The 24,179-nt window shown below is 31.3% G+C and overlaps 3 protein-coding genes and 1 long non-coding RNA gene across 8 annotated transcripts; 3 read left to right on the top strand and 1 right to left on the bottom strand.

Moving 5' to 3' along the window:
- The first annotated feature begins 2,377 nt into the window (after positions 1 to 2,377).
- LOC130678228 (charged multivesicular body protein 2a) lies at positions 2,378 to 5,101 on the top strand. The gene is made up of 5 exons (XM_057485325.1): positions 2,378 to 2,560; positions 2,636 to 2,841; positions 2,932 to 3,107; positions 3,171 to 3,305; positions 4,389 to 5,101. Exons 2-5 carry the CDS (start codon positions 2,674 to 2,676, stop codon positions 4,609 to 4,611), a joined length of 702 nt encoding a protein of 233 aa, XP_057341308.1. The 5' UTR covers positions 2,378 to 2,560; positions 2,636 to 2,673; the 3' UTR covers positions 4,612 to 5,101.
- A 1,241-nt stretch (positions 5,102 to 6,342) lies between these two features.
- On the top strand, positions 6,343 to 11,885 carry LOC130678226 (DNA topoisomerase 3-beta-1). The gene is made up of 9 exons (XM_057485323.1): positions 6,343 to 6,586; positions 6,670 to 6,812; positions 7,255 to 7,449; positions 7,550 to 7,717; positions 7,787 to 8,034; positions 8,155 to 8,355; positions 9,140 to 9,344; positions 9,407 to 9,799; positions 10,820 to 11,885. The coding sequence occupies exons 1-9, from the start codon at positions 6,496 to 6,498 to the stop codon at positions 11,735 to 11,737; spliced, it is 2,562 nt and encodes an 853-aa protein (XP_057341306.1). The 5' UTR covers positions 6,343 to 6,495; the 3' UTR covers positions 11,738 to 11,885.
- Positions 9,140 to 13,087, bottom strand: LOC130678229 (uncharacterized). The gene is made up of 2 exons (XR_008991774.1): positions 12,967 to 13,087; positions 9,140 to 12,890 (listed from the first exon to the last, which is right to left on the bottom strand). It is a non-coding gene; the product is annotated as an uncharacterized LOC130678229 (long non-coding RNA).
- A 59-nt stretch (positions 13,088 to 13,146) lies between these two features.
- LOC130678225 (lutropin-choriogonadotropic hormone receptor) lies at positions 13,147 to 23,711 on the top strand. 5 transcript variants are annotated; one of them, XM_057485321.1, is made up of 12 exons: positions 13,147 to 13,222; positions 13,836 to 14,001; positions 18,416 to 18,484; positions 18,712 to 18,855; positions 18,933 to 19,073; positions 19,197 to 19,262; positions 19,373 to 19,516; positions 19,919 to 19,990; positions 20,162 to 20,454; positions 20,541 to 20,720; positions 20,894 to 21,088; positions 21,936 to 23,711. In XM_057485321.1, coding segments are annotated over exons 1-12 (2,904 nt in total). In that variant the 5' UTR covers positions 13,147 to 13,221; the 3' UTR covers positions 23,369 to 23,711. The 5 variants fall into 5 exon arrangements, with proteins under 5 accessions (XP_057341304.1, XP_057341303.1, XP_057341301.1 ...); XM_057485320.1 differs by having other exon boundaries at positions 13,221 to 13,339; XM_057485318.1 differs by lacking the exon at positions 13,147 to 13,222 and adding an exon at positions 13,236 to 13,339 and having other exon boundaries at positions 13,768 to 14,001.
- The last annotated feature ends 468 nt before the right edge of the window (positions 23,712 to 24,179 follow it).

Genomic DNA, 24,179 nt, shown 5'->3' with positions numbered 1-24,179 from the left:
AATAGATAGCAAACCGTTTCCTTTTTACCAATACTTTTAAAAGAATGTAAACACAGTCTTATCTACATACATAGCGAATCGATCTAAAGTTCCACTCGTTCTTTTATTGTTGATACTGAACTGATGTTTGATATATCTTTAAATCAGTGTCTCAATCCTATGAGTTGAAGAACAAAACCAGGGACGTGTGATTACACACAGAAAAAAAAGGATTTCTTGGAGCAAAAAATTATTACTCGCCCCAAGAAAAATTTTACTTGCCCTGAAAAATTTTTTGCATCAGGAATTAAAAACGAACAAAATTTCTTGGAGCGAGAAATTATTTCTTGCATCTAGAAATAGTTTTTAATGCTTTTGAATACTTTAAATACTTTTGAATCGCCCTTCTTATGAGCATTTAATTAATATTTTAAAACATAAAATTAATAACGATTAAATTCGTAGGAAATAGGACTAGGATATAAATAAATTATTTTAAATGAATTGGCGAAAACGTTGTGGCATAGAGCAAACCTTAATTGTTAAATATTTGAGTTAAAATAACAATAATTAATTTAAAGTCAAATTTTTACAAGATTATGGCAATAATTTTAATATATAAAGTCATTCTTCATAGTTTCTGTGTATTAGACAATTTAATTATAAGAATAAGTTGCTGAGGACGTCATAAATAAATGACGAAACGTCCAATTTATTTAAAGTAATTCATTTGTATCCTAGTCATATTTCCTACGAATTTAATCGTTATTTTTAAGTATGGGCACGAATGTTAAAATATAAAATTAATATTTTAAAACAATGAATTTGAATATTTACTATTGCTACGACTGATATGGATGGAAGAGAATAATCATAGAATTTCATGTCCATTTCCATGATTATTTTCCGATATTGAAATTTTGGAAATTGCAAGTAGCAAATAGCGAATATTAAATTCAACTCCACCGTCCATCTTACGGCATTGCAAATCGTTTTAAATCGCTTCTTTTAATTGGAGATCGTTATTTAAAAAATAAAAAAAAAGCATTTAATTCGAATAATTTCGGAATTTTTGAACTGATTAATTCTACAAATTTTTCAGCGTTAGAGGCAGCTAAACTGCGTCTCATATCGCATTAGATATTCAAATCCGTTGCTTAGTTCGAAAGATAACAAAAAAAAGTCAAAAAATAACAAGTACCCCAATTTTTCGAATTTTTCATTTTTCGAATTTTTGTAAATCAACGAGACATAAATTTTTTCAAGCTCGAAAAAAATTATAAGTAATTACACAAAAAATTTCAAATTAAGTTTTAAAAAAAAACGGAAAATTTTTTATAATAAAGTTTTACAAGTTTTAATGAATATTATATATTATATATATAATGTTATATATTTTATCATATATTACATGAGTAAGCTAACTGTGTACTTTCTGATTTTATGATTTTTTTTACATTTCCTTAGTAAATACAAGAAGATATTACTGAATAAATAGTGTATCAGTTAAATTTACTTTGAGCGATTAAAAAATCTATGCGATAAAACGATTAAAGAATAATTTAAAATAAAATTCCCAATCAAATATTAACGAATAGAACACGACGAAAAATATATTGATTGTGAAATCATTTGACGATAGTAAAGCCGTATTTTTTTTTTTTTTTTTTTTTCGTGATTTACTGTACAGAAAAAAAACATTTTCGTGATAGAAGCTTGAAATGTATGACATTTAGCGCCTAGTCGGCAGCTAAGAATATTACATAAGAAACAGCTGGTAAAAAAAATACATAATCGTTCTAATAGTGACATCATCACAGACAAAAAAATAATTTTTAGTTACTACACATGTGCGATAGAAAACGACCAAAATATCGAAGTAACTCAATGAGTCATCTTGTGACGAAATTTATCATCATATTAATTCGTACGCTTACCGACTTCTTTCTCATTTTTAACAATTACTCAAAACAATGTTACCAAATTAATGAAATAAAAATTCCTAAATTAGACATGCGCACAAAGTGTAAAATAATAATAATAATAATAATAATAAATGTGATTTACTATGATTTTGTCTAATGTAAAAAATTATAATTTGATGTATATTCTTTTTTTAATCCTCATTTAAATAAACGCGGGAAATAACCTGACATTTATAGGCTCTAAATCTAGTACATTTCAAATATCTGTCACAAAAAATAATAAACTATTACATATTCTACTACAACTATACTGTACGTCATCGAGATGTCAAAAGTTTGATTTAAATTTCTGAGCAGAAACTCTAGTTTCCTGGGTTGCTTGCAAACTATAGTGACTATAAATACTAGCCCTAGTTATTTTAGCCGAGAAATAATTTTACTAATACAGATTTAATACAGCACAATACCAACCTCTATCTAGGGATTCTTAGTACACCTTGAGGAAAAATGTCACGGATCCTTGTTATTTATTGACTAATGCTAAAGGAAAAATAAAGTTATTAATTTACAAAAATTTGAAACTCGATTTACCATAACAGTGATCAAATTTTGACATTTCGATTTTCTCAAGTACCGTAAAATATTTTATACTTCAGGTAAAATAATAACATTTAATTTTCGTCATTTAAAATTTCGTATTGAATAAATTCAAAACATATATATTTTTTTAGCTGTTGAAATAAATAGTATTTGAAAATAATTTATAACAATGGAATTATTATTTGGAAAACGTATAACACCGGAGGAAATGCTTCGTAAAAATCAACGAGCATTGAATAAAGCAATGAGAGATCTAGATCGTGAGAGAATGAGAATGGAACAGCAAGAAAAACAAATAATAGCCAATATTAAAAAATTGGCTAAAGATGGACAAATGGTACTGTCATATTGTTGTGTCATGCAGAGTTTGACTGTCATTAGTTTTAAATTTTCCAACCTAAATAATTTTCTGTATTTATTTTTCTAGGATTCTGTTAAAATTATGGCTAAAGATTTAGTAAGAACCAGAAGATATGTCAGAAAATTTATGCTGATGAAAGCGAACATTCAAGCAGTGTCACTAAAGATTCAAACATTAAAATCACAAAATACTATGGCGAATGCTATGAAAGGAGTTACCAGAGCGATGCAGAACATGAATAAGTGAGACATTGATTATATTAATTAATAATTGTTCGTTATTTTATACTCATGTTCACTTTTCAGACAACTAAATTTACCTCACATACAGAAAATACTCCAAGAGTTTGAAAAACAATCTGAAATAATGGATATGAAGGAAGAAATAATGAATGATGCCATAGACACTGCAATAGATACTGAAGACGACGAAGAAGAGAGGTAAATTTTACTTTTATTTAATTTTTATATTCGTAATTAAGAGTAACAATTTTTTCTATCATAATATTGAACTGTTTTAATTTTGTGTTGTAAGTTTTACTCAATGAAATCTACTGTTTTTACTGAAGATTTATGATATTATTTCTATTACACATAAGAAAAAAGATCTAGTACCCAATCAGAGAAGATGTTCTGTAAACTGATCCCAACAATTTTATACCACGACAAGCGAGCCCTACAAATTTATCCTACAATTGAATTTTAATTACTCATGTCATAGTAATTAATTAATTTTTTTATGAAGTTGTCCGTGTGATCAATTGTCGTGTGAAAACTTGTCAGGGATCAGTTGTTTTCGAACTCAAGTAGCTGACTGTACTGGCATGGATTTTATCTGTGGTATTCCTATTCTGTTATACTTCCACCGCAAGGTGACGATGTAGTGCATCACGTAATGATACAGTACAGTAGGCACAAATTAAAAAGAATAAAAGAGTCAGGGAGCATAAAAATGGAAATGAGCTAGGGAGATAAAAAGTAAAATTTTCGACGTTCTTATTAGCAGATTTTCTAACTTCATTTCAGAAAATTCTCCATTTACGCGAAAAATTTTCATCTAAAAACCAATTCCATATCTAGTATATATATATTTTTGTCTAGGTTACTCTAATAATATTTTTTCTTACTATTACTATCTGAAAATTGCACAGAATCACCTACTAAAAAATATTAGGTTAGACAATTTGCTAATTAGAACGTCGTTTTCTAAAAAACTGAAAAAATTGTACAAGTAAAAGACACTAATAATAATATACAAATACATGAGTGATTGTGTACTAGTTCTCTGATTGAGTACTGGATCTATTTCCTTACATCAAATATTTAAATAGAGAGCACAGTACAATTCTAATATTAACAGTGAATGTTAATGCGATCGACGGCTTATTCGTCATATTTTTGTCTTGGAAGTTTAGTCATATAACGGATAATAACTTCCCGACTCATGCAGTTGCATCAAACGATACTTTTGCTCTATTGATTTATTTTGACTGTGTATAAAAATTGTGATTATTTTAATTTTAGCGATGCGGTAGTAGCCCAAGTTTTAGACGAACTTGGTCTCCAATTAACCGACCAACTATCGGGATTGCCCTCAGCATCTGGCTCTTTGAGTGTCGCTGGTTCAAAACAACCAATAGCAACAGCGGCTGGTGCCGGTGGAGAAGATGCTACGAGTCCAACTGGAAATGTTCCAGATACAGATGCAGATCTTCACGCAAGATTGGAAAACCTTCGAAGAGAGTAAAAAGTTTACGAAATGATATTTTGAAAGTTACATAGTAATTATATATTTTTTGACGCTGCTTTATAATATTTTTATTCTTTTCTAATCTAAGAAATTCTACTAAAATTAGACATAGATTTTTTTTTTTTTATCATAATCCCTACATTGGATCCAAGTTTGAGCGCCTTCTTGGCCTGTAAGAAAGATTTTATTCTATACCAGTCGTAAATACTAATTGTTACAGTTAACGAGTTTAATGCTTGAAAATTTAACGTTTCCAAAGAGATAAAGTAAATAATACAGTATGGGTTGAGAAGTCAAACACCACAAAAGCAGAAGAGCGCAAAATTTATTGCGAATAGACAATGAAAAAAAGTCTGGCAACGTATTAATAAATATAACTAATGCTTAACTTTTTTAATTGAATTTCTCTTTATTATAAACTTATAATTAAGAAAAATGTATAGTTGGATTAAATACTGCAAATAAAGTTTATTAATTTTCATGGTTATTTAAATATTTTCATTAATTATTTTTCAATTAACACATACAGAAAACTTCTTCCGATGATTACCTCTATATGTTTACAAATATGATAGAGTAGAGATACCATTTTTGACCACTAGAGTCAGTTTTGGGCACGAAAAATTTAAATGTGATATTTTGTAAAAGACGTAATTTCAAAATGTTTGTAAAAATTTTATGTTTTTTCATGATACTAAAGTTAGTGGACGTTTACAAATTTTTGGATTTTTTTTCAAAGCAATAAATCATAAAAAAATTATTTGAAAAAATTGTACCTATAGTTTTTTAAATTTTCTACATGTGCATATTTTTAGTTTAGAATAAGCAAAACACACACAGATTACTAGAGTCTCGGGATTCTACCTTTGAACTAAACCCATTGGCAACATTTGTTAGGAAAGACCAAGTAGTACTAACTCGGCTACGTATAAGACACACGACATTGACTCATTCCTTCTTAATATCTAAAGAACCTAAAACAACATGCCAATACTGTGGTAACGAAATCTCAATAAAACACATCATAATTTACTGTCCCAACTTGTCGGCCTACAGAGAAATCTCCAAGCTACCCAAATCCTTAGAAAAATATTTTAACACCGTATCGGGATGCAAAAAAACCTTAATTTTCTTAAAAAAGTCAAAATTGTTCAAAGAAATTTAAATATAAATGTAAATGTTACTATGTAGTTAAGGCTGGGCCGTACTAAACGAATTTTTGAATTTTACTTTTCTTTTAATTTATTAATTAATTGTTATTACAGAAATTTTCATAGCTTCCGAAAAAATGTGAAAGAGAAACTTTTTCGAAAGGTTTTCATCATTCGAGTGATGTAAATATTCAAAACGTAATTAGAAAAGTAAAATTCGAAAATTTGTTTAGTATTGCCGACCCTTAAATATGTAGAACCTGTGGTCGAAAATGACCTTGTAGTTTAAATGCGACCTTTAAATAAATAAAAAAAAAAAAGAAATATTTTTAGTTTTTGTTTGTAATTGATTTGTTGAAAAAAAATAAAAAAATTGTTGATTGTCAGTGTCATTTACATAAATTCTTGCTCGACTCGTATCCCAGTGCAACCAACAAAGTATTTTTGGCTTCAATTATACATTTCAATAGATTTGCTACCACTGAAAAATTTCTTACCAGGTAACTGGCTCCCTCTGTCAGGTTTCGATTTTTGAAATTGGGGGACCAGGCAATAATGACAACGAGAGTCCACCACCTTGTTGACAATTATATTCTAAGAGGGTTGGTGTTAAAAACAAATTCAAATGTTAAGTGTTAAATTACTTTACTTGAACAATAACCTGATGGTTACTTAGATGAGGAATGATAACAATTATAACATAAAAATAATAAATAAATAACTAAGCAAAATGAAAACAGCTTTCATGGTGGCGGAGAAGCCGTCTCTAGCCGCATCTTTAGCGGCGATTTTAAGTAATGGACACTGTTCAACTAGAAAAGGTAGGTTAAAATGATGTCTTGTTGACATTGACAGATCATTTTAAAATAAACAGATTCATTCAATCTGGATTACATATTTTTAGGGATGAATGGATCATGTTCAGTACATGAATGGGTCGGACCGTTTAAATCAGAAACTGTCAATTTTAAAATGACTTCAGTTTGTGGCCATGTTATGAGTTTTGATTTCGTGGGTAAATATAATAGTTGGGATAAAGTTGATCCAGTAAGTATTTACTACCAGATATGTTTTTTTTTTGTCTTTTAATGATATTCTCTGCTTCAACCGATTGGTCTGGAAGTAAATTATCCTCCCATTTTCATCCCATCTTGCTTACCCTTCGGCTTTGGACCGACTTGTGCTTCTGTACTGTACAGTGACATGGGGAAATCACAGAGAAAACCCACGTCAGTATAGTCTGTGATAGACAAAGTCCCAATGATCGCTGAAATGTCAAATTTAAACAAATTACTGGACCCCTTATCCATAAGTTCCTATAAAATCCACTCAAATGGGTCAAAAACCGCATGGGAAACAAAAGACTTTCTATTTTTTACTTTACTGACTTTAAATTTTACGAGAGAGTTTTTGTGAACACAGAACGGCGCATTTTCTCGAACATAAGGTACAAAAATTTATTTAACTAATGATGATTTTTTATTTGTAGGCTGAATTGTTTACGTGTCCGACAGAAAAAAAGGAAGCCGTACCAAAGTTGAAAATTCCAGCATTTCTTGTTAAAGAAGGGTCAAATTGTGATTATTTAGTTTTATGGTTAGATTGTGATAAAGAAGGTGAAAATATTTGTTTTGAAGTTATACATGCTATTCAACTAGGGATGTCACGGCCGCTCAATCCGAATGTAATAAAATATTAACAGTGAATCTCTTCCACTATAAACTTTGCAAAACACACTTAAAAATCATTATATACTCTCTACTTTTCTGTATTTTATTCCCCAGAATATATGGAGGGCGCGTTTTTCAGCAATTACTGATCGCGATATCAAATTCGCGTTAGCCAATCTCGTTAAGCCAAACGAAAATGAAGCTAAAAGTGTTGACGCACGTCAAGAATTAGATTTACGAATTGGTTGTGCTTTTACTCGATATCAAACAAAATTCTTCCAAGTATGAAATGGAATATTTATATTTAATTCATTGAATATTCAATGATTTTACTCCATATAAAAATTTTAGGGTAAATATGGTGACTTGGATGCTTCATTGATATCTTACGGACCATGTCAAACACCAACATTAGGATTTTGTGTCCAACGACACGATGAAATTTCCACTTTCAAACCAGACCCCTACTGGATGTTACAAGTGACTATAAAATTATCAGATAGTCTAGACTTGGTTCTTAACTGGGATAGAAATCGTTTGTTTGACAAAGAAGTCGCCAATTCATTTCTTAATCTCGTCAAGGAACATAACGAAGCAACGTAAGATTAATTTTCTTTGAAATATTAAGTCATGATAAAATTTTCGCGCCTAATCATATGATGACATAATTATTATACTACTCTGAAAACATAAAAAAAAATAACTACATTTTTTTGCAGAGTCGTCAGTGTTCAAAATACAGAGAAAACAAAACCTCGTCCAATAGCATTGAATACTGTCGAGTTGATGAGAACTTCGAGCTCTGGATTAGGTATGGGACCGCACTACGCAATGCAAATAGCCGAGCGTCTTTATATTCAAGGCTATATTAGTTACCCACGTACTGAAACTACATCTTATCCAGAGAACTTTGATTTGTTGTAAGAAAAAATTTCCATTTATTCAATAGTAGATTGTAGATTATAATAATTTATTTATTTACGCCATTCGGCAATTATACATTATTGAAACAATAGGTAAAAAATAAATGATAAACTAAAATTACAAATTGAAGAAACAGATAACATCACATGGATGATAAAAAAATTATGAGAGAAAAATATAAAATAAAAGTAACAGCAAAAATAACAAATATCACTTATATATAAATAATATCCAGCCGCTTTGCGACCAAGGAAATTACAGTTGATTACATTACTAAATTTCTAGCGACACTTTTAAATTTATTGGCCGAAACACCAAAAATGTCAATCTCAGATGCAAATTCGTGACTAACTTTGATATTTTATACAGCGGAGCTCGCGTGGAGTAGCGCGTTTTAACTTTCGGGACGAGTGCTCTTGATGTTCTCACTCTAATGTTAGACACTACGAACTTGAACAGACTAATTAATTCAGGAACATCCGATCGGTTATTAATAATATCAGCACTACAACATAATGTCAGATATTTTCTTCTAACAGCAAGAGGCCCACAGCCTATATATTCATAGGCCTGCTGCCGACTCATGAAAATATTCCTTTCGTTATTTCTGAACCTTATGTGACTGACAAACTTTTTTTGAACCCTTTCTAGCTTCTCCACCTGATAATTATTACCGGGTCCCAGATTAGACATCCATATTCAAGAATAATACTGTTTGATTAGAAACATAATGTATATCCTAATGACCAAGTTCTTCTAATATAATTATAATTTTCCCAGAGCAACATTAAAGCAGCAACGGAACTCTCCCGATTGGGGTGAAGATGTAAGAAAAATATTAGAAACTGGAATAAACCACCCGAGAAAAGGTCATGATGCTGGTGATCATCCCCCAATCACGCCAATGAAATCTGCTACAAGGAATGATTTAGATGGAGATAATTGGAGGGTCTATGATTATATCACTCGACATTTTATTGCAACGGTAATAATTATGATGACAAAAAAAATTAATTGTGATTAATAAACGATTATTTTCTTTTGTAGGTTGCGCCCGATTGCAAATATTTAAGTACAACTGTTAAATTTAAAATTGGAATAGAATCATTTTCAATCGTCGGCCGAACGATAATCGATCCTGGCTACACAAGTTTACTAACATGGCAATCGATAAATGACAAAAGTAACCTACCACAATTCTATCGTGGTGATAAATATAATATCAGTGATGTTAAATTAGTAGAATGTTTTACACAACCACCAGATTATTTAACGGAATCAGAATTGATCACCTTAATGGAAAAGCATGGTATTGGTACTGATGCATCAATTCCAGTCCACATCAATAACATTTGCACAAGAAATTACGTGACGGTTATCACAGGCAGAAAACTTGCTCCAACATCTCTTGGAATCGTCCTTGTTCATGGATACCAGAAGGTATTTACATTTAGGTTTTTTTCGTATAACTCTTAAAGCACTCGCTCGATTCACCTCGAAATTAAATCGGTTCTAAGTCTTAGTAAGCTCTTTTGATTGCCACCAAGAACGCTCGTATCAGTTGATTCGTTCCAAAGAAATCGTCGGAAAAAATTAGTTTTGTTCAGTAAAATGTATGTTCCATTCGCTTCTATGCACTAGCGTTCTTCCTGAAGACTTTCCTGATACCTCCGAGGCCTCCAAACATCCCACGGATACCTTAATTTTGACCAGGGTCCCGCCTAAGAAATTCTATAGAAAATTTTGCTCTGTAAAATTATTTTTCTCCAAACTATCAGCCATTCATAAGTCGATCGTTTTATATTTAACTAATAACACCGGCACACAAAAAAAAAATTGTCTGTACACTGGGCGCCACCTATTTACGGGCATGTTTTTCGACCCACTGAATACGAATTTCAAGTCAGTTTAGGCCGTCCAGCCTTCAATTTCGAGTAAATTGCAAAAAACCCCAAAATATAGCGAAAATTCGATGTTTTGGCAAGAAAAAAAATTTTGAGATCTAAAGCAAGCATAATTTTCATGTATTTTGATCTGTTAAATACTAATTTCGATTGTACGTTAATCATAAACCGTTTTAAATCTAAGAAAATTGTAAAAAATCATAAAAAATTGTAAAAATCGAAGAAAATTGGGATTATCTTGGTACAAAAAATTTTGTGGACCCGGATTGACGAAGATTTTCATGTAATTTAATCTGCTTGATCTGATTCTGCAATAAATTTGGCCTATAGTCCCCTCAAACATTCATAAAACTGCAAAAAACCGATAAAATAGCAGAAAATTGCTGCTGAAAAAATGGAAAAAAATCTTTTAAACACAATTAAACAAATTTGTATTCAGCGGGTCGAAAAACATGCCCGTAGATAGGTGGCGCCCGGTGTACACACAATTTTTTTTTTGTGTGCCGGTATAATTCAAACTGTTATGCAAGTTCAATAATGAGAATAATATTTTTAGATTGATCCAGAGCTGGTTCTACCAACCATGAGATCAGCAGTTGAAGAACAACTTAATCTGATAGCTGTAGGACAGGCAAATTACAACGCAGTCCTGGATCATACCGTAGAAATATTCAAACAAAAATTCCATTACTTCGTATCAAACATTGAGGGTATGGATCAATTATTTGAAGTATCATTCTCTCCTTTATCAGCAACAGGGAAAGCATTATCTCGGTGCGGTAAATGTCGGCGTTATATGAAATACATTCAAACAAAGCCATCACGATTACACTGTGCTAACTGTAACGAAACTTATAATTTGCCGCAAAATGGTAATATTCGTATCTACAAAGAATTGAAATGCCCATTAGATGACTTTGAGTTGCTATCATGGTCAACGGGTACACGAGGCAAGAGTTTTACATTCTGTCCTTATTGTTATAATAATCCACCATTTCGAGATATGAAGAAAGGTAATTTAGGATGTAATTCTTGTACTCATCCCACTTGTCCACATGGATTGAATTCTAATGGGGTGTCTAGTTGTTTGGAATGTGATCATGGTATATTAGTGCTGGACCCTTCGTCGGCGCCCAAATGGAAATTGGGATGCAATCGCTGTGATGTTATTATCCATTTTTTTGAGAATGCTCACAAAGTAACTGTAGACCCTGGCGTTTGTTGTGAATGTGGAGCCCAACTAATAGCAGTCGAATATAAATCAGATAAAAGTAAATTACCTAACGATGCTACAGAAATGACAGGATGTGTATTTTGTACTCCAGTTTTTACACAATTGATTGAAAAACATCGAGCTGTTGCATCGAAACCTGTCATAACACGATCACGTGGTCATTCCACTAAAAACCGTGGCAGAGGCAAATCTAGACCGCCGAGAGATAAAATGGCACAGCTAGCAGCTTATTTTGTGTGAACGGTTTACCGGTTTTACAAATTTACTTGTCTTTCTACTTTTCGAATTCTAATGTTATATTACTGTGCTTAAAAAAAAATGAAATATTTAATCTGAAATAAAAATTGATACTGATAAATATAAAAACCGAGACAGTTCACTATAAGCCTCATTGTTATAGAAAAATTCAAAATGCTGTTAAACAGCAGCTGTTTATAAATATTCTAACCTAAAAAAGAAGATCATGTTTAACTACAAATATAAATTTAACAAAATTTGAGTTTCTCATTTTTGTAAAGTAATTCTTTCTTCGCGATTGGTGGCCATACTGATATTGGTCTTGTTACCATATGCAGAAAAAAATTATCGACTGCAGGTAAATATTCTTGATTCAAGAAATTTTTTTTTAAAACCTCAATTCTGTGATAAAGAAGATATCTCCTCTGAGCAAAAAAAAATTCTCTTGGCTCTAGAATACGTTTGTCTTCAAAAATATTTTCTTGACTCAAGATAACTTTTTTTCTGTGTAGGTACAATATTGTAATTGGACACAAGCCTAATAAGTTTTTTAAGTTAGATGTAAGTTCATTAAGCTTATGTAAGTTCTATAAGTTAACGTAAGTTCAATATTTCGACTCGGGCTCTTTCATCGGTCGTTGCTGCCGATCTCTCAATTGTTTCGTTTTCCATTTGACACCAACTACTACACAAACTGCCAGTAATGCAAAAGCCGCTGCAATTATCGGCATTACCCTAGTATCAATATGAAATTTTTTTGTATTCAAATAAAGACTTTTCATTTAAAAATCGGTGGTTTTCTTGGATTGCAAAAATTTTTACTCGCCCCAAGAAAAACTTTTGCTTGCCCTGAGTAATTTATCTCATTGTGAATTAAAACAAAAATTTCTTGAGCCAAGAAAAATTTTTCTTTTCATTTCATAATAAAAATTTTTTTTGCGCCAAGAAATACTTTTTTTCTGTGTATTAAATATCAAAAATCGTGAGTATTACGAGTATTCAGACCATTAATAAGTATCGAAAATTAAATCGTCTTAATCCTCATTCATATTTTCTAATCAGAGATTATGTTTACTTGCATCACCAATAATTATTCTGTTTTTTTTTTATGCTCCACATTCCGTCGTCTTCCCTTCTATTCTCGTGTCGTAATGTTCTATTTTTAAAATAATATTTGAAATAAAAGAATAACTAAAAACCAACTAAAAAAATTCATTGCAATTTTCTCTTACTGATTTGTCACTGAGGTTTATTGCGATCGATTCAATCAGACGACTCACTTACTTCTGAATTTCCCATTAAAGCTCATGCTGAGGTTCAACAATCGAATGTATGATTTTTGCTTGACATCGTACATACTCATGTGTGATTCAAGTGCGTATGCGTGTCCATGGGTAGTGATGGCGGCGATTCATGGAGTCAAGAGCAAGCAGATTAGCAATAAGAGGGAGTTGAAGAAAAGGGAGGGGTCGTAGTGATTGTATAGAAGTCAGTATTCGCAGGATTATTGAACTTAGTGTACATACTCAAAGTATGAGTAGTGTTTTTAATGTAACTTTGAGATTCTCATGGTTAAGTGATGCCTGCAGTCCGCTGAAATTTAAAGTGGCTTTCGAATTAATTTAAATTATTATTAGAATTTAATTTTATTTATAACAAATAAACTATTCAATGGAATTCCAAAGAAGTTTAAAATTTTAAATTACTAAACAAATTAATTAATGTTAGTAAATATTTCGCGCAGTAAATTAAAATACTTTATTATGGTTACGTCCATCGTCATGATTTCACAATAAATTTATGTCTGGTCATAAATCGTTTGAATAAAATTACTCCGTTTTATATAAATTTTCAAAATTAACCTCTTCCACCAGATGACTCAGTATTTTTTTAATTAAAAATGTTTGAAATAAATTTTAAATTTAAAATTTATTGTATGGAAATTTGTAAAGTATCCAGTTTTGAATAAAAACATTTTTGATTAAAAATGACGTAAAGAATGATGACTTTTTATTAGTCAATATTTATTGAAGGATGTACAAACCGTTTTGGATTAAGCAAACAATAATTTATTATATTTTTTTCGGATGTTTTCAAATAGTGGTTAATTCTGACATTTACTCGAAAAACTTGGGTAGTTTTAAATCACTTTGCAATATCACCAATTATGCTAAAGAATTAAATTGTCGTGGAATCGGTCTTCAAAGTGTCGATGAAGTTTTTAAAAATCGTCTTTCGCCATCGTCGATAATTAATATTACTAAAGTGTAAGTAAAAATTTACATTTAAATTCATTAACTATAACCTTAAAAAATTCAAATCAAACTTTCGTTTAAAATAATAAAAATAAATAAAAAATTTAAAACCCAACTTGTAAACAGAAACTAAAATTATTTATGTTTAGTTTTTTTTTATTTCTTCTTGAAAAATGAGAAAAAAGTGGATATTGATTTCAGATTTATTTTTAAGGTTAGACATTTAAACAGTAAATTTTCTTTACTTACTTGGATTTTAAGGAACTGAAAAACTTGACTAATTTTAAAAATTAAATAAGATTTCACTTTCTGTCAGGGAAGTCGCTAAATCAGATTTCAAAGTTTGAAAAAATATTGAAAATTTGAAATTTTAAATAATTTTATAGTCATTTTATAAAATTGTGACAGGGCAGACTGGGCACGATGCCCCCTCTCCCCCTCCTAAGCCGCTAATTTTTTAACACCGAAATTAGCCGAAGTCTACTAATTTATAGATTTTTTTAAAAACGATAAATTAAAAAAAAATTATGGAAAATTGCACCCACAGTTTTTAAAATTTTCTACATGTGCATATTTTTTTAATTCATTTGTTGAAAAAAAAAAAAAAAAACGAAAATTGTTAATTGTCTGCTAACTTTAGGATCATAATTTTTTTTCGGGCATGACGAATTCCCTCCAAAAAATAATAAAAAGATTTTGTAAAATTTTTTTTTTTAAATATCTGCATCTTTTAATTTTACCTGAATTGAATAAATCATTGATTATCTTCTGTAAAAGTGATTGCTTAAATTTTTATAATTTTCCACAAATTTAATTTCTGATTGATTATTTTTGAATCTACGTTACATTTCCTTTCACATTATCATCGCTGCTTCTTCTAGCTTTTTCAGTAATAAAACACAACTATTTCAAAAATCTACATCCATTGATATTTTTTAGCTCGTTGATAATCGAAAATTCTAAGGTCCATATTCACAGTCAGTTAAGCTGATGACTGGAGTTTATCTTAAATCCTAGTTGCAGTGTAGTGATGAATGAATCTCTAGAGTATTTAATATATACTAGTATATATCGGAATCTCTAATCTGTCATCCTGCTGTTTTATTTGTTTCATAAGCAGGAAAGTAGGGGATAGAAGTCCTCTCACTACTTGATCCAATGAAGTGAGAACTTTATGCGCAATTATGTATACTAAGATAAATAAAGATATACAATCATATATTATATTTCTCTGTTTTTAATAAGACATCCGTTAATTATTATTTTTTATTCGACGCCCCTTGGAATCATAAAAAAAAACCTACCCTAGGATTAAATATCCAAGTATTACCTTTCGCAGTTTTTATGGATATTTTATGCTCAAATTGATATGGGCTTATATTATATACAAGATTTCAAACCATTGAAGCGAACCGAATCATTAAATTTTTTTACAATTACCAGTGAAAAAATGATTCTATAAAATTTCACACAATTTTACTCGATGGATTCAAAAACTTCAAGCTCATCGGATCCTTATCTTTGCGCATATCATATGTGACATATGAATAGAAAAATAGTAATGTGTAACGTTACATTTTTCAACAGTTCCAAAAGTACTGAATACTTAAGTAAACCCTGGTACAAATTTTTCGTACTTCTCTCTGAAAAAGTCTTTAGAACTTTAGAACTGAGTTTTTCAGGAAAAAATTCCAAAAAATTTCCACCAGGGAAGAGTTAAATATCGATCGAGTGATCCCGAATCGAAGAGAGTGAGAATAAGTTGAAGTATGGATACTAGGTAAGTTTCGAAGATATGGATAAAATAAGATGTCTGGTAAGTGTAAGTATGCTCGTGAAGCATGCAGCAAGTATGAGTCTGCGAGTTTTGGTACATGGTGCATGGAGTACATTTGAGTTCGTATGTAAATACAAGTGGTGTCATATGACCCTAGCGGATCCGAACTACGGTAAAATACAGTAATTTACCGCAATTCGGATCCATCAGGGAAGATATCTGGCCAAGTCATGGATATTGGCCAAAGTATCGTGCCTCCTGATTTGTGATGATAATTGAGCAGAAAGACTAGCCCTTCAGGTCTCGTCCGCGATGCTTGGGGAAGCCAAAAATTAAAGCTGATTCTGGGTTTCACGAGGAGTGGCACCAGAAAATCTTTGATAGTACGTTTTGTCACGAGCCTATTTGTTTGTTGTCAAGATCTGGATGAGATAAGGGAAGTATTCCACGAACGACAAGTAACGTGTTCTGATTTAGATTCCCTAATTTAATTGATTTGATTTAGGCGAGGAGTTAAATTCTAAGTCTATCAGTTTATTAACTCGTCAGCACTCCCGTTATGAGCATTTTGCTCACAGGACACTATTCAACTTATAGGATGTCGCTGTCACGCAAACGAGACACTAAAAATCACGGGAGTGCTGACGGGTTAAAGAAATATTTTTGACATAATTTACAATCTCGTGTTGTATAAAGTCTAAAAAAAAAAATTTTATCATTATTTTTAATCTTTGTACTCATTTATATATAGTCAAGCTCATTCACACTTCCGCCAAATCTATTTTATTTTCATTTTACACGTTAAAATTCGATATCTTATCGAAAGTTTTCGATAGCAACAATAGAATTATTGAATAAATACTTTTTTTCAGTAATCATATAATAAAGAGTAACAAAATAAGGATGTAGTTATTATACTTAATATTGTTACAATTATTTTAGATACGTATGTTGATTTGGAGTAACAATCAATTAAATTTGGAGTTTAATCTACAACTCAGAATTGGTTTCAACGTACCATTGATTTCGTCAAATATAATTTAAGAGGACACGAAACTTTAATTGTCAAGAAAATGAAGAACAAAAGCAAGTGAGGATGGCGTGTGAACTTGATTCTTGTGACCGTCATAAAAATATGGATTTTTTCCGATATCAAACCCATAACTATAATGTACTGTAAAAATTAATGTACTTAAAATTTTACTTCTGTTGCTAATAAAAAACTATCATTCTCATCATGAATAAAATAATTTTGTTATTTGTTATAACTTGTAAACCTGGGAATTTTAAATATCTTGTGATATTAGAATCATACATTCGAACACCGATGCTGAGATTGTCATATTACTGTCAACTCGTTAACGATGTTTAATAATGGCTGCAAATTTCAATCGTTTTGTACTAGATGTACAATTTTTTTTGGAGGCTTCATTTAACAAAGCAACAGATATGTTTTCTTGATACCTGACATCATGATTCACTTCCAAACTGCGAGCTATGATGCGCTTTAATCGAATGTATGAAGAATACCGATTTAGAATACTGTAGTCCAGTTGTAACTTTAAGCAAATGAATTCACGTAGTCCATTTTCTTTTAGCTGTTTGATTATTGGTTGCGAAAGCCAATCTGGATCTTTTTGAGTTAACCAGACTGGACTATGTCACCAAATTTTTCAGGCAAAGACTCTATGGATACTAAGTCAGCTGGGTTGTAGTGGGTTCTTCCGTATTGCCATGTGACATTGGTTTTGGTTTAAATTTCAGAAATTCTATTGGGTTCAAACGTTTTCAGTAAATGAGGAGTTGATCTATTGTAGTGCGATCATCTAGTTGGTCCAGAAGCGACTTCTTCAGTTATTTTAAGAAATTTCTTCAGAACGTTTTAGTAGATGTAAATAATTTCCGAGGAAGTGGATGGAAAAATCAGAATCTCACCCACTTACTAACAGAGAATATCTGGTAGATGAGAAACAAGTCCGGGGAAAAAAGTTCAGGGAAAATATTCGTGAGTGGATTTTGAACGTAAAAGTAAATGCAATTTTAGCTTTAGCAGATACAGAGAACAGCAGAAATGGGCCTTAGTTTCACTAGGTACACAAAGTAACAGCAGTAACGACATATCTTATGTTAGAATTTAAGTCCCCCTAATTACAGTACATTCTTAAGACATTAAGGTCAATTCTACGGTGTTATTACTGGCCAGCTCCCGGCAGATCTGATTTTTCCGTATTTCACTGTATAATAGTCGTGTATTATGGTAAAAATACCGGAAATTAGTACGGCTACGCTCTGGTAAACTACGAAGCATTTCGCGGAATTCACCGTAGGGTTATCGTATCAGTTTTCGGTATTGCCACCGTCATACAGGACAATGATACTGTAAAATACCGCAAAACCAGATTTGCCAGGGCGATATAAACTACATTTTGTATTGTAAATACTGTGATATCTTTAAAACTGTTACAAGAACGCTATTGTAATCTTAAAATTGAATTGAAATTGTCTGAAAAACAATCACTTTTTTATAAGGAGTCAAATTTAAAATAAAAAGTGTGATGATAGATATTAAAAAAACGATAATATTTTGCTCAATTTTCTATCGATTTTTTTTCACTGCAGCAAATAATGCAATACTTATTCTATTTATAGGGAGTTGGATGATAATTACCTCACAGAGCTGCCAAGTATTATCAAATTTCTGCAAAATTTGGAAGATTTGTAAGTGATTATGTATTTTACAACAACTTATGCTATCCCTATCTAAAAATTCCCATAGAATCCACTCAACTGCGACAAAAACCGCATAGAAACCAATACAGCCTGTAGGATTCTATGCGGTTTTTGTCGCAGTTGAGTGGATTCTATGGGAATTTTCGGATAGGGATGTTTCAACAATGCTTAATGAAATGAATCACTTTGACCGTTAAGTTTTTAAATTTTTACAGATCAATTGCCAACAATGAAATCCAGCAACTCGATTCAAAAGCCTTTAGTGGTAATCCTAACATTACTTCGATAGATTTAAGAGGAAATCCCATTAAAAAAATTCATACTCAAACTTTTCAAAATCATGCTAAATTACGTAAACTGCAAGTATAGACAATATGTTCACAATAATTATTGCCAGCGGTAAAAAGGTGGAAATTCTGATTTATTTACCTTTTAGGATTCTGTCAAATGTCAAAGAGCTAATGAACTTTCCAAATTTTAATGGAACGAAATCTTTGGAAATATTGAAACTAGATCGTGCATCTCTTACAACCGTTCCTGATTATCTTTGCGTCCAGTGCCCTAATTTGAAAAGTTTGTAAGTAATCGATTGACTTATTGAACATTTACTGACTTTTAACAGTTTTTAAAAATTTCACTTATGGAATGCCGCAGAATTTTGTTTTTAAATTTACTAATACGATTCTTTTGACATTTTTAGGAATCTTGAATCCAATCTTCTGACAGCAGTTCCTAATTTAAAAGATTGCCGAAATTTACGAGTGTTGTAAGTAGCTTAATTACGAAAGAACTTTTACATCATTCTATAACGTTTGCTTATTAATTGCTACCAGGAATTTTTCATTGTTATCATTTACAAACTCTTTTTTTTTTTAGAAACTTAGCCCACAATAATATTTTCGCTATAACTGGCAACCAGTTCGCAACTTTGAAGTTACTGCATGATCTTCTGCTGTCTGCGAATAAAATTAAGATTTTACCATTCAATGCGTTCATTGGATTGGAAAATCTTCAAGTATTGTAAGTCATATTTATTTACTCAAATCATATTTTTGTTATGCACTCTATTTTTGTATGATGCGTTAATGAACTTTGAATCATAATCAATTGTTTAAAATTCGCGCCAATGATATAGATTGGCAGCGCCTATCGAACTATAAATTAGTGATTCCCTCGTTTCCATTTTTGTAATAGTTCACATCGTGGACGGTTTCATGTCATAGACGGTTTAATACTGTCTAATAAATTACGGTTTTATAACGAATATAAGTATGAGAAACCTTGAAATCACTTCTTAGTCTCCGTATATTTCAGTTAAAGAGTTTGTCTAAAAATAATTTGTAATTAATATTTTTTTGAAGGGAGCTATCTAGTCTTTGGACACTAATTGGATTATGAGATTAAATTATATTATATTTTTAGGGATTTGGAGAGTAATGGGATCGAAACGATTGATCCTAACGCCTTCAGCAGTTGTGGAAAACTTAAAGACTTGTAAGTTTTAATATCCATAAAATCTTAATCATCAACTTCCTTATCCAAAAGTTCTCATAGAATCCATTCAAAAGGCCCAAAAATCGCATAGGAACCAATAGACTTGTATTGGTTTCTATGCGGGATGAATGAGAATTTTCAAGTATATTAATATATCTAGAATTTTTTCAGGAATCTGGGAAATAATGTGTTTTCTACACTACCTATCAATGGTCTCACAAATTTAATGCATTTGAAAACATTCAATAATCCAAAATTAGAAGAATTTCCACCAACAGATTCATTTCCCAGCATAAAAACGATGGTTGTATCATATGCTTATCACTGCTGTGCATTTTTGTCAATAAAAACGAACGAATTCATAGAACGGATTCCAATACATGAATCTGTTCTTTTTCCGACTAACACTGCCAATGAACCTTTGATTTGGAACTCGAGCTTACTCAATGCTTGGATTCAACTACGTAAGTACTACATACTTAGTACACTTCATTTATCGCAAATTAATCTGCCAAGATGTATAGGCATTATTTATAACTCATCATTGCAGAGAATTCCAGTGCCAAGCACAAAAGTAATATTAATAAGTATTGGAACGATATTGATCTGAATTTTACGCTGAAAAGTGGGATATTGTCGAGTAGTGAAGATTACTTGAAAAATCAGAAAGAAATACTAGCTATCCCGCAAAAAGAAACGTGGAATGCCGTCGAATGTTTACCACAACCAGGTATACGAAATATAAAAATATAATATCATATTTCTAACGATTCCATATTTTCCCTTGCGATATCTAGATGAAAAATCTATTTATTGTAAACGGAATTTCCATCCTTCAAAACATGATTGCGATGTTGATGTAGGCTCTTTGAAAGAGTAATCGAATTATTTTACAATTTTCAGGACCTTTTCTACCATGCAGTGACTTATTCGATTGGTGGACACTACGCTGCGGTGTATGGGTAGTTTTTCTTTTGGCATTGCTTGGTAATGGAACTGTAGTTTTCGTCATAGTTTTCTCTAGAACTAAAATGGATGTCCCAAGATTCCTTGTCTGTAATCTTGCTGCCGCAGATTTCTTCATGGGAATATATTTAGGTAATACAGTTTTCTATAATATTTTTGTGTCATTCTGTATGAAAACGTCGAAAAATGCCAAGAAATTGGAAAATTACCAGGAATTACCGGTGTCCGCTCAAAATATCACAAAAAAAATATCCCATACAAAAATAACCATGCTAAAATACCATAAAACTAAAATATCCAATGACAAAAATAACCTGATACAAAAATTACTAAATACAAAAATAACCATAAAAATAAAAACTATATACTAAAATATCTAGTTAACAATATCTGCATACATTAATATCCAATCGATATGATATAAATCTGATATGAATAAATAAATGAAAAAAATTGATATGAAATGGTGGCAATAAGTTTTTATTACCAGGTTATTTTTGTATCTGGTTATTTTTGTACTTAGATATTAATTACAAGGATATTATTGTGTCTGTTTATTTTTGTATGAAGTCATTTTTGTAAATAGTCTTTTTTGTATCAGGTTATTTTCGACTAGTAGTTATTGTGATGGTTATTAAAAACAGGGTATTTAGGACTGTAACCGAAATTACCGTAAAATGTAGTAAATTTGCCGCGGAAATTTACGGTAAACATCGTAATTTAGCGTAATTCGGATCCGCTAGGGCTAATAAATTCAGTACACAACAGAGAATTTGAATTATTCCAATACTATTGATTATATTCCATCAAAAATTACTCGTTTACACGGAAAGATTGGAACCAGACTGGTTACTGTTCTGCACCCGACTCAGTACGGTGCTGGAAAAAAATGCTCGATTGCCGGGTTCCAATCTTTCCGTGTATTTTAGCTTTTCCATTTGAAATTTTACTTAAAAATGTAAACATTTTGTTTTTTCAGGTTTTCTGGCGGTTGTAGACGCATCGACTCTAGGAAAATTTCAAAAGTACGCTATCCCATGGCAAATGTCGTCTGGTTGTCAACTCGCTGGCTTTCTGGGAGTTCTAAGTTCGGAATTAAGTGTCTATACATTGTCAGTTATTACATTAGAACGTAATTATGCCATAACACATGCGATCCATCTAAATAAACGTCTGTCTTTAAAAAATGCTGGCTATATCATGACTATTGGTTGGATATTTTCTCTGACAATGGCCGTCCTCCCTTTTCTGGGTGTATCGGACTATCGCAAGTTTGCTATTTGCCTGCCATTTGAAATTGATGGAACTGCCTCGTTATCCTATTTGTTATTTTTGATGCTGATTAATGGTATTGCATTTTTAATTCTCATGGGATGCTACCTAAGAATGTACTGTGCGATTCGTGGATCTCAAGCATGGAATTCAAACGATTCAAGAATAGCGAAACGAATGGCTCTGTTGGTATTTACAGATTTCTTATGCTGGTCGCCGATTGCATTTTTTTCACTTACTGCCATATTCGGACTGAAATTAGTATCTCTAGAACAAGCAAAAGTATTCGCTGTTTTTATACTACCGTTCAATTCTTGCTGTAATCCATTTCTGTATGCCATTATGACGAAACAGTTTAAAAAAGACTGCGTATTAATATGTAAAGCTATCGAGGAATCGCGAGTCACTCGAGGGATCGGTAGATGTCGCCATAGTTCTAATTTCAGCAATCGCCAAACTCCATTCAATACCAATAGTATTGTAGATCGATCATCACGGGATAATCAGATGTTATGTGTCTGTAGTTCACGACACGCAGTAGTAAATTCTTCAAAAAGATGGTGTGGGTTAGAAATATTCTGGTCATGTGGTAAAAACAAACACCAACGACGGAATAGAGCTGATCACTACGCATACAGAATTGCCGAAATCCAACAGAAACAACATAAAAGAGCCTGTTCGATGTCATCTAGTGAAAATTTTTCATCTTCGCGGTCTGATTCCTGGAGACAAGCAAATCATTGCAGCATCCCACTGAGATTTATAGACTCGAAAAAACACGGATCTTTGTGGCTGATAGCGCGTAAGTCTTCTCATGACTCCAATCTGAGTTCGTCAAGAAATGACTCGTCTAGTTCTGGAGTAACTGCTAGCACGAGTACATGGAAAATTTCGAGATCGAGTACATCTTTGGATGTTAGCACGCCGAGACTCACTAGATCTAAGCCCAGATTAACACGACAGTCAGCCATTCAAGAGCCCGATTCTCTGTTCAGTCCTTCGCGATTCGCTGTGAGACTTCTCGCTGGGATTCCCACAGCTGCTGATATCAACGAACAGTTTAAAGTAGATGCCGAAAAGAAAATTGAAGAAAGTGAAAATCAAATGAGAAACGATAAAAGAATTATCTATACTACATAAAATTATATCCAAAAACTAAAATTAAAGTTATAATGATCATATTAGGAATATATTCGCTGTACAGTGTCAGTTTTTTATATTTCCCGCCGTTAACGATTGAATTTTTAATAGCCATAATACTGTTACAATATGTATTTATTTCCTGTAAAATTTATATACAGAATTATATACTTTGTAAGCGTTTTGTTGATACTCCGAAAAAGTTTAAAATAAATATCAAATTGTTATATTACAAAAATCCAGATCTATGAACTCTTAAGCAAAAAGTGAAGCTCTTTACTCTCGTGTGATTGTATTTTTATCACACCTCTTGTATTACGACTAAATAAATTAAATTTTATCATATCATGATATTTTTTATTACAGTTTCCCGAAAACGATTAATTGCATGATAGTAAAGTTAGCGGACATCTGATAATTTTTAAAACTTTGAAATAATAAATTAAAATGTTCATAAAATAAAAATAAAAAAATACATGTTTAGACAATTTAAAATTCAGTACATGCATTTTTTTAAATTTTATTGTTTTAATTATTTTATTTTCTTATGTGTAATTGAAAAATTGTCGTATGTCTGCTACATTTATACTCATATTAATTGCCAAGTTTATGATCGTAATTTTAACAGACAATTCAAAATTTTTGTATTTTTTTTTCAACAATTCAATTGTTTTTTTTATTTATTGAATTTATATGCCAAGGCTTAAAGCCAGATGGCAAAAACATGAAAATTATAAAAATATAAAATTAAAAAAAAAATGAATAAAAATATCCACATGTAGAAAATTAAAAAAACTACAAGTGCAATTTT

This window comes from Microplitis mediator, chromosome 1 (assembly GCF_029852145.1).
Source record: "Microplitis mediator isolate UGA2020A chromosome 1, iyMicMedi2.1, whole genome shotgun sequence".
Lineage (NCBI taxonomy): Eukaryota > Metazoa > Arthropoda > Insecta > Hymenoptera > Braconidae > Microplitis > Microplitis mediator.
This window is presented reverse-complemented; position numbering and strand designations above follow the sequence as displayed.

Bases quoted from the DNA above. Each gene is read 5' to 3' on its own strand.
- LOC130678228 (XM_057485325.1), top strand. From the start codon at position 2,674: ATGGAATTATTATTTGGAAAACGTATAACACCGGAGGAAATGCTTCGT. The intron at 2,842-2,931 runs GTACTGTCATAT...TTATTTTTCTAG, and splicing joins TGGCTAAAGATGGACAAATG to GATTCTGTTAAAATTATGGC. The intron at 3,306-4,388 runs GTAAATTTTACT...TTTTAATTTTAG, and splicing joins GAAGACGACGAAGAAGAGAG to CGATGCGGTAGTAGCCCAAG.
- LOC130678226 (XM_057485323.1), top strand. From the start codon at position 6,496: ATGAAAACAGCTTTCATGGTGGCGGAGAAGCCGTCTCTAGCCGCATCT. The intron at 6,813-7,254 runs GTAAGTATTTAC...TTTTATTTGTAG, and splicing joins GTTGGGATAAAGTTGATCCA to GCTGAATTGTTTACGTGTCC. The intron at 7,718-7,786 runs GTATGAAATGGA...TAAAAATTTTAG, and splicing joins ATCAAACAAAATTCTTCCAA to GGTAAATATGGTGACTTGGA.
- LOC130678225 (XM_057485317.1), top strand. The intron at 20,455-20,540 runs GTAAGTACTACA...TCATCATTGCAG, and splicing joins CAATGCTTGGATTCAACTAC to AGAATTCCAGTGCCAAGCAC. The intron at 21,089-21,935 runs GTAATACAGTTT...TTGTTTTTTCAG, and splicing joins CTTCATGGGAATATATTTAG to GTTTTCTGGCGGTTGTAGAC.